We start from the raw sequence: 10,559 nt of genomic DNA on the forward strand, positions 1-10,559 counted from the left end.
AAGATTCTTTCATCACATTCATCCAGAAAATCCAAAAAGAAGATAAAATGTACAGCTCAGAAGGACAGACATCCATATGTCTAGCTGAGAAAAACAGGGAAGTACAGTAATTGTCCTGTGACTTTAGAGTTTGTGCTAATAGTAAGTTTTAAAAGGAAATCAAATATTTGAAGATGCAGGCATATTTTAAATAAATCCATTTCCAGTGTTCAGCTTCTCATTTTGTAAACTTTAGGATCACTTGCCAACTTTAATTTCTATACTTCTCTTGTACTTTTCCTGGTCCTTAAAAAGGTAGTGTAGAAGTTGAGAATAGATGCTAAGTCAATTCTTTTTCCAATTAACATATTATTTTCCTTATTTAAGCTCCCTTTTATGTTATGTTCAAAGTTCTAGACTCCATTAAAAAATGAAATTATTTTTAGTACTATGCACTCACAAAAAGAATTTTTTTATAGTTCCCTGCTCTAATCACACACACACACACACACACACACACACACACACACACACCCCATCCTGGAGCTGAGACTAATCATTGCAACTCTTTTGAAAGTTTATTAAGAAAGAAGAGCTAAATGAGGGTTGTGGAAAAACTGTTGCTGACCCAACACATACTCAACGATTTACTCAATACAAATTTGTAAGATGTTGAGTCCACTGTCTCCATAGCCAAGAAGAGAGAAACTCCCCTTAGTTGTTTCTGTCTTCTACTTCTTTTCCCCGAGACTCTCTCTCCATTATTTGGCCCTGACCTCCCTTCACTGGGATTCCATTACTTCTCAGATGAGATACAAAGCCCCTTGTGATCACCTAGAATATGTTTTCCCCTCTAAGACCTCCAAGCATTAGGACGTCCTGAGCTCTCCCCTGGGAAGGCATTTTCCTCCCTTGCTGATGGGACTCATTCTTTGGGATTGATTCAAACATCATCTGCTCAGTGAGCTCAGTGAAGTAGCCCTGGCTCCCTTCCTTCCCCAGGCAGGAAGAAGAGTGACTTCCTTTGGCCACCCAGCCAGTCCTGTGCTTCCTAACCTCATTTGGATGAGTGAGATTAATATTTGTTTTCTAGAGTACAAGCTCCCAGAGGGCAGGTACTGGGTTTATTTCTCTTTGTATTCTCTGCACCTGGCTCTGTATTTGTTGATTGAGTGCTTGAGTTGGAGAAAAAGGCTGCACGGGAGAACAACTTGCCATCCACCAAGGTTCTATAGGAATGTCAGCAAGTTACTCACGTGTAACTTTACTGAATTGGCTAAATTACTGCAGTAAAAGAAGCCCTGAACTGATAAGTCCTCTTCCAGAGGTCCGGCAACAGGATAAGGGACATTTTTGCTGAACTTGGCCCTCAAAGTTTTTCCCTAACCACACCCATCTTATTCATCAGGGACAGTTAAGTTAAATCAGTTTGATCCAAAACAAAATGCTTTATTGGATATCATACCTTTCTGCTTCACCACAACAATTTCAAAGATTTTATTTGTCCAAGCAATTTAGAATCAGGAATAAATAGGGAGGGTGCCAGCAGAGGGTTTGTTTACGTGCTTTTACACCACCGTGAAAAGAAGACATAGCAGAGTTTACATTTATGCCACGTAAATTGCCATAGAACCAGATGTGGCTTACAAGGTACCTTGTAACTCATCTCCTCTGAGCAATAAAGGCTTTTTTTTTTCCTTCTGGCAAAAGTTTGAGAAACTTACTGCTGTTTTCTATCAGCAGATACAACAGATGGCTGGCACATGCCTGCTTTGCTAAATGAAATGGGCTCTCTGCAGAATTACTCTTTGATCCCTAGTGGCATGTCTACAACACCACAATGCAAAATACCACAGCACAGCAGAATCTAAACATTAAAGGTTTAAAGCTGTGCTTTTGATATGAGTACCTCCTGAAAAAAATCATGCCAACAGTATGTAAACATATTCACATTCCCACTTTGAAACCATGGAACAGGGGTCAGAAAATGAGGCATTTCCTCTGTTTGGTGACATAAAACCACCACTAAGGTATGACAGCAAACCCCAGGAGTGCAAAGGTATGAAACCACTTGGGTTGTAACTACCAAAACAATCATAACTCTATTAGGAAAAAATGTAGACAGTACACATTAAGGGATTTCCATAATAATAATAAGTGTTACCATAACTGCAGGGTTGGAAAGAAGTGTTTAAGGGTATTTGGCAGTTCCTTTGAAGTTGGAGAGGGAATTCTTGAATTAAAATTTACCCTATTTTTAAATTTTTTTGGTTTACGTCAAGGGGAGAAGGAAAGGGAAAAAAACCACACTTTTAATATAAGTCTCTAACTCCAGTCCAATGGGAAACTTGAGAGTGCAAACTGTAGCCAATTTAATGGGACCAGTGTTACATCATATCAAACACCATATTACAGAAACAGATAAGCAGGATGATTCTGTTTTTTATAAAATTAGCAATTATGTGAGTCCATTGTCAGAGAAATGGCCTGTTTCTGTTTTCCCTTTTTTCCAGTGGTACTTTTCTCACTTTAAAGCTGAATTTGGATGATACTGACTGGAATCATTCACAAAGATACCAGTATCCAGACAAAGTTCTTAAGCCTTTGTTATGTTTGATTTTTAAATTATTATTGTTGTTACTTCTGATAGTTTTCAATAATTCAAGAAGTTTTTTTAAATTGATAGGGAGCTAGGCTAGTGTCACTAACTCATTTGTAATAAACCTTACACGTTGGAAAATGTTTCACTTGATACGCTCTCTCTTGAGCATATCAAATATTTTCTATTTTCAGTGGTTATACATAAAAACAAAGAAACACATTCCTGCAGTTTAACTCAATAAAGTCAGTTATTGTACAATATATACATGACCTCCCACATCCCCAGGGCAGCAGACAAAATTCTCCTGTTCTTTTCCTGTATCCACAGCAACACTTCAGTTTTGTTTTTAAACATGTGGAGATTCAGAAAAATGAAGGTACCACACTGACTTTTAGTGGTTATAAGAATTCTGCACACTATACACGATAAAAAGCTCACTTTAAGATCTGGACCTGTTGGTACAGATGTCTAGAGCTTGCCTAGCAATCCAGGTGTTGGGCTTGAAATTAATATTGATTGAGGTTGGAAAACTAGTACAGATGGCTCAGCATAAATCCTTTGTCATTGCTTAAAAAAAAAAAAAAAAAAAAAAAGCAACATCAAAAGGGATGCCCTATTAATTAAGTACTACATTCATAGAACCTTAGCATATTTATGCAGGTGATAGAACATATTATAGTTACCAAGATCAAGTCTATGCGACCTTTGTAAGTAAAGATCTATTTATATAATCGACATAAATAAAAACCTTTTGGCCTTACACCAAATTGGTTCATATGGAAATCAGCAGTGGTATCCTAATGTTCGATTCTGATTTGTCTAACAAAACTTCTCATTAAATTTTTACTTGAAAGCCATTGGGCTTAGAAAGGGTTATTTTCCAAATAAAATGTTTAATTAGTGCCTTATTTAGAAAACTAAAATTGTTGCTCATGGCCCCTGCCTGTCTCAAATTTAGAGAAAAAGAATAAAGCATGCCTCATTGAAAAATATCTATTGAAAACTTTTATACAAGAATAAACAGTATTTTTCCTTAATTACTAAAAATCCATTAAGGCTAAGCTTTTGCAGTAGAAATTCTTCTCTCATCTAAAAGCCTTGAGAGGAGGCATGTCAGAAAATGAGCATCAGAAGGTTAAATGGAGGCAAAGTTGTCCATGAAAAATGGGAATCGCAGGGAGAGGGAGAATTCAGGAAAAATGATTTCAGGCAAGAAAGATTTGGGGGGACCTCAAAAGAAATTGATGAGAATCTGATGAGCATCAATAAATTCTTTGGTCTCCATAGTTACGATAACCCATGAAAATCATTGGTGTTATCATTTTGTTGAGTGATAAGTAGTGTAAAAATGATACCAGATAATAAAGTATTTATAATACAAAACATCATACAATTTTAAACTCACACACCATTTATACACATTTGATGTAAAATAATTTTTTAAATTACAAATGAATTCATTGTAGAGAAACCAAAACATAATAGATGAAGATGTAACTGGTGTTTACATCTTGGAAGATCAGATGTTGATTTTTTCTATATCCGCCAACATATTTTGTAATGGAATCAAACAGAATATACTATATTATACACTAGGGGTCCCCAACCCTCGGGCTACATATCAGTACTGGTCCATGGCCTGTTAGGAACCAGGCCGCACAGCAGGAGGTGAGCAGTGGGTGAGTGTTCCCCATCGCTCGCATTACCGCCTGAGCTCTGCCTCTGTTAGATCAGCAGCGGCATTAGGTTCCCATAGAACTGTGAACCCTGTTGTGAACTGCACATGTAAGGGATCTAGGTTATGCACCTTTTATGAGAATCTAATGCCTGATCATCTGTCACTGTCTCCCATCACCCTCAGATGGGACCATCTAGTTGCAGGAAACAAGCTCAGGGCTCCCACCACATTATGGTGGGTTGTATAATTATTTCATTATATATTACAATGTAATAATAATAGAAATAAAGTGCACTATCAATGTGATGCACTTGAATCATCCTGAAACCATCCCCCATCCCCAGTTCATAGAAAAATTGTCTTCCGCTAGGCGTGATGGCTCACGCCTGTAATCCCAGCACTTTGGGAGGCTGAGGCAGATCACAAGGTCAGGAGTTCGAGACCAGCCTGGCCAACATTGTGAAACCCTGTCTCTACTAAAAATACAAAAATTAGCTGGGCATGGTGGCACGTGCCTGTAATCCCAGCTACTCAGGAGGCTGAGGCAGGAGAATCGTTTGAACCTGGGAGGCAGAGGTTGCAGTGAGCCAAGATCACCCCACTGCACTCCAGCCTGGGTGACAGAGCGAGACTCTGTCTCAAAAAAAAAAAAAAAAAAAAAAAAAAAAAAATGTCTTCCGTGAAACCAGACTCTGATGCCAAAACGGTTGGGGACCACTTTTATAAACTACTTAATTTGTATGAGACTCTTCCCATGGCCCCAAATGGATGTCTAGAATATCCTTACAACTGCTTCATTTTATTCTTCTGCCACTATTGCTGGACCCTAAGTTGTATCTATTTTTTAATTTTCATAAACAGCATGATGAGGAACACTCTTGGACCTAAATTTTTATTTATATCCATGCTTATTTCCTTGGCATGAATCTCTGGATGTAAAATTGTCCAGTCAAAAAGTCTACATCCTGCCTTTTGCCATCAGAGTCTAACAGTCCTGCAAAAAGGTTTACACGCACATCAGCAGCATATGCTAATGCACTATTCTCCACATACTAAAACCACTTTTAAAAGATCTGACCAAGTTGATATGGGGAAATGAATCTCACTGTAATTTTTATTTGCATTTGTTTGAAGTGGAACATGAGATGCATTTTAAGTGGTACCAAGAACCCTTTGGGTTACTGTAGTGGTCCCCGACCTTTTGGGCACCAGGGACTAGTTTTGTGGAAGACTTTTTTTCCATGGACTGGGCGGTGAAGGAATAATTTCTGGATGCTTCAAGCACATCATATTTATCATGCACTTTATTTCTTTTATTACTGCATTGTAATATGTAATGAAATAAGCATACAACTCACCATCATGTAGAATCAGTGGGAGCCCTGAGCTTGTTTTCCTGCAATTAGAAGGTCCTATCTGGAGGTGATGGGAGACAGTGACAGATCATCAGGCATTTGATTCTTATAAGGAGTGTGCAGCCTAGATCCCTCGCATGTGCAATTCACAATAGGGTTCACACTCCTTTGAGAATATTATGCTGCTGCCGATCTGACAGGTGGCGGAGCTTAGTCAGTAAGGCAAGAGGTAGGGAGCATCTGTCAATGTAGACAAAGCTTCAGTTACTCGCCTGCCACTCACCTCCTGCTGTGCAGCCCAGTTCCCAACAGGCCATGGACCAGCACTGGTCTGTGGCCCAGAGGTTGGGGACCCTTCATTACTGTACTAATAATTTATTGGAAGTAAGTAACACCTTACTGCTTCTATAAGGTCTTCAATCCTGAGGTTATTTTAATGTTGTCCTCATGTTGCTAAAACACTTAAATATAAAAATTAATGAGCTATGTGTTTTGTTTATGTATTATTGAAATGCCTAAATATTTGATATCATTTGGATGAAATAATCAGATAATGAAATGAAATTTTCATTTTCCATGTAAATGTTTTGATGTAGTTTGGCTTTAGCCATGGATGCCTTTCAAAATACTAATTGGTATTGAAGTCATTTTTCCCATCTTCAGAATTTCCATGCATTTCAAATTATGGTGCTGGGATCACATAACTTTATTGAGCAAAATTAGCCATACTTAAATAATATTAAAAATAAATAAAAAATAATATTTTAAAGCATTTTGCTGCTTGGTATTGTGTAGATTCTTCCCCCTCACCACCCTTTCCCCAGAAAGCAGATTTTATGTAGTTAGTTGTGGTAACCTATTCAAAGCCAAATGAGTAGAGAGAGAAAGCTACCTTAATTGAGGTGCCAACATTGTCCTGCATCATTAGATCATCCACGTAGGTGAGCAACACTTAAGCAGGAGAAAAAAATATTACAAACTTCATCTTCATGCCAGTTCCACTCTCCTCCCTAATCCCCTACAGGACATATTCCTGAGATGGTATGACATGTCAGTCCATTTTGTACTCACCAATATGCCAATATTTGCAAACATGCATTATACTATTAAGTAATAGTGTAGGCAACATGGAATTTAAGCCTTTGCTTCAAATTCTATTCTTCAGCAGACAAACATAAGTGAGAGAGAAAGAGATAGAGAGAGGAGGGAGGGAGGGAGAGGGGGAGAGAGAGAGAGCTATGGGCATTTTCTGCTTCTCCTACAGTCAACCAGTTACCAAACTCTTTCTGCTGGAGGCGTGCAGTTCAAGTTGCCTTTTAGTGATTCTTATGAACCCATAAAGGTATAGGTTAAAAAATGTCTTTTCAAAAATATAGAATTAATTGGCCATTTAGTTAATGACCATCTGATGAGCGGTCAACCACAAGTAAACAGATTCAGCTGAAAAGGAGATAATTAAAGGACATTCACTGGTTTATTACTGATTTCACAATATTCCCAACTTAATTGTTTATAAAGTATCTGTGAAGAGGGACTTGTAGGGAGAAAAGGAATAATCTCCCTATAGAGCAATGGAAATCTCGATGAACCTATCTGCAAAATGGGGGTATTAACAATAGATGACTTTCCTGTTATAAACCTCAGTGAATCCAAAACCTCAATTTTTTTAACCACATAGCAATGGAAGTGTTGAAGGGTCTAGATTTGATCTATTTCAGAAGAAGAAGAAAAAGAGAACAGACTTGAAGGGAAAAAGACAGCTAAAATGGTCATGTCTATACCATAACAGGTAATTAGAGGGAAACAAAGTGGTTTCTCAATTCAAAATAGTTATTTTTTATAAAGTGTTTTCTGTATCACATTCTTCTTCAAAATAATCATTTAAGGAACTTTAGAATAAAAGACCTCAAAATGTGGTCTTAATTATAATTATAATGATTTTCATAGTAGACACATTTTACCAACTAATAAGCCCAATGATTTTCATAGTAGACACATTTTACCAACTAATAAGCTAAAGAATGTATTACTTACCATTTGTCCTCTAAATTCTCCAATTGTACAAAAGAAATTAAATTTACATAAGCATTTTATTCTTTCTTTCTAAAATTAGAAGCCATAAAAATGTACAAAAGGTAACATATAAAAGATGCTAATGTGCTAAGGAATAAAAGGAATGCTTCTTCATAAAAAATAGATTGCAGTTTTCTTTTCCATATGAAAGCATTTAAAATGGTAACTTGAAAACATAGGCTGCAATATTTTACAACGTTCTTACATGACACCTTTTGGGTCTAACTTCTACCAGAAACATGCAACATTCATGTTCCAGTGAATAACATTCAACATACTGACTTTTTAAAAGTGCACAATGTCAAAAATACTTACAGACTTTAAAATTTGTCGTAAAGTATAAAGAATGTCACAAGTGATTAGAAACTACTAGCAAAAAGAGTCTTTTAAGTATGTTAAATTTTGATGTCAATGATCACAGAGACACAGTGTTGTTGGTATTGGAGCTCTTTATATTTCCAGCAGCCTCAGGACACTGAGTCTTATCAAAATAATGGGCTTAGGCACATGGCTTGCTCTTTTCTTTTGAAAATCATTAATTTATATGGCAACTTGAAATAAATGGAAATTAATTCTTTATTTGCTTTGGCAATCAGATGAGAAATTTCTCTTAATCACTGTAAAATGTACCAGGCTACACACTATACAGTACTATTTCCACCTGCCATAAGGCAGTGGAAATATTAAAGGGTAATTTTCTCAGAACTTACCTGCCCTGCAGCTTGCCAGGTAAAATTCATGGAATGGATATTGACAGGAATAGCTGGCATTCTCTGTTGTGCTTTTCTGAAATCATGTGTAAAAGGTGCCATTTTCCCCTCTGAAACAATCAGGATATCTTCTTCAAATCCTGGTTTTTAAAATAAAAAAAACGATCAAACCAGATAAGACTTGAAATCATCTAAATCAGAAGTTTCAAGCAAAAAGAAAACTAAAGAATTAGTATGGGTCATTTCTGTTCACAAGGCATCTGCCTTCAGTACCATCGACGCTACTAAGATTAATTTTCCTCTCTGGGTGATGAGAATGATGCCAACAGACCCATGCTTTCAGGGAAAAGGATGGACATGGAGTTAACCGATGCAAACAAATGCTGGGTGCACCTAAAAACGCAGGGCTATAAAAAATAACAGCATGATCAGGACACTAGATCAGCTTTGGCTTTTTAAAAGAGAAGTTTATAAGCTTTCAGATGGAAAATATCTAATTAAAAGAGGGGAACACACTTTTATGGAAATTAAGTTTTAAAACACACGAAATGCAGGTATCCCTCTTTCTTGAAGAGTGGAGAGGGGAGGACACAGGCAGGGGAAGGCGCTGGACGCGGGTGCCTTACCTATGAGTACTCTTGCCTGGTGAGCATCGATCCATAGGTACAGGCTCTCCTCCTGCGGCTGCCCGGCCTCCGCTCGCAGTGCCAGCAGGCACAGGAGGATGCTCCAGAGCCAGAGCACGGCGGCAGGGAAGGCGCTCCTCTGGGCCATGCTGCTCAGGACCTCCTCGCTGCGGGGAAAACTCCTCGTGCCGCACCTACGCAAACTGGGGCCGTCAGATACTCTGCTGCGCTGCAGCTCCCTCAGCTAGGGCTGTTCCCGCTTAGACGGCTGGGCGCGTCGCCTCCCGGCCTGGGTGCCAAGGAGCCTGCGAGAGCAGGAGGAGGAGGGCGCAGGCAGGACGCGGGAGGAGGAGGGGGGGACCAGCGGGCGCGAGCCGCTTAAGAAGATGGGGCGCGGGCGGGAGTGGGGGCGGCAGAGACGTAAGACTGGCAAAGCTGGCGAGGCCAGCAGTCAGCGGGGCAAATAGAGCGAGAGCAGAAGAGCGGGAAGGGCTGGCGCGAGCGAGGAGTGGGGCCCGCGAGGCCCGGGCGGCCGCCACTTGGGGGCGCTGTGGGCCCCCCCGGGGGCGGGGCCGCGCGGGACCCCCGACGCCGCGTTCACAGCGCGGTGCGCCCAGTGGAGCTCACGCGAAGTGGGCGTATAGGGCTGGCGGACCCGGAGAAGGGCACTCAGAGACCCCTGGGACGTCACTTGTCACCTCCTTGGGCCAAGGGAGGCTTCGGGGGAGGGAAATGGGAAGAGCAGACAACGCTGGGCTTGACTGAGCGCTGGTGATGGTGATGGTGATGAGGGTGATGACTCCTGTTCCTCCTCCGGCCCTCGCTTAAAGGCGCTAATTGCCCTTCGTCTCCCTTTCAGCCAGCAGGGTTCCTCTCTCCGCCAACCCTATACGCTCCGTTCTGCGATAGGCTGACACTTTGCGCGCTCCCAAGCAGTTAAAACTCGAGGCTCGACTATCCGGTGGTGCCGATGGCAGGCGCTGGCCTTGGCTAGAGGCGCAGGGCGTTCAGCTGGTACTTGCCCGACACCCAGCATTTGGGGATGCCCGTCTGTCTCCCTGATAACCCGGCAGTGCCCGGAAGAGTGCCCTGGGCCGTGGATGACAGCTGTACCTGACCCTCCAGGGTAGGGCTCCTCTAACATCGTGTATATCTTCACGTTTGCTGATATTTTTTAAAAGTTGCTGAATTCGGCCGGGCGCGGTGGCTTACGCCTGTAATCCCTGCACTTTGGGAGGCCAAGGCGGGCGGATCACCTGAGGTCAGGAGTTCGAGACCAGCTTGGCCAACGTGGTGAAACCCCGTCTCTACTAAAAATGCAAAAATTAGCTAGGCGTGGTGGCGGCGGCCTGTAGTCCCAGCTGCTTGGGAGGCTGAGGCAGGAGAATCGCTTGAACCGGGAGGCGGAGGTTGCATTGAGCCAAGATCGTGCCACTGCACTCCAGCCTAGGAGACTCTGTCTCAAAAAATATATAAATAAATAAATAAAATAATTTTTTTTTAAAGTTGCCGAATTCACAGGTACGTGGGGGCAAA

General features: G+C 40.8%; 1 protein-coding gene across 1 annotated transcript in view; it reads right to left on the reverse strand.

Moving 5' to 3' along the window:
• Positions 1 to 9,538, reverse strand: part of WIF1 (WNT inhibitory factor 1) — a 71,496-nt gene extending 61,958 nt beyond the window's left edge. Inside the window, exons 1-2 of the mRNA XM_055236640.2 lie at positions 9,024 to 9,538; positions 8,398 to 8,537 (exon numbers count right to left, since the gene is read on the reverse strand). Coding sequence (XP_055092615.1) covers positions 8,398 to 8,537; positions 9,024 to 9,171 — 288 coding nt within the window. The 5' untranslated portion in view covers positions 9,172 to 9,538. The remainder of the gene's footprint in view (positions 1 to 8,397; positions 8,538 to 9,023) is intronic.
• Between the last annotated feature and the right edge of the window lie 1,021 nt (positions 9,539 to 10,559).

This window comes from Symphalangus syndactylus, chromosome 13 (genome assembly GCF_028878055.3).
Source record: "Symphalangus syndactylus isolate Jambi chromosome 13, NHGRI_mSymSyn1-v2.1_pri, whole genome shotgun sequence".
Classification (NCBI taxonomy): Eukaryota; Metazoa; Chordata; class Mammalia; order Primates; family Hylobatidae; genus Symphalangus; species Symphalangus syndactylus.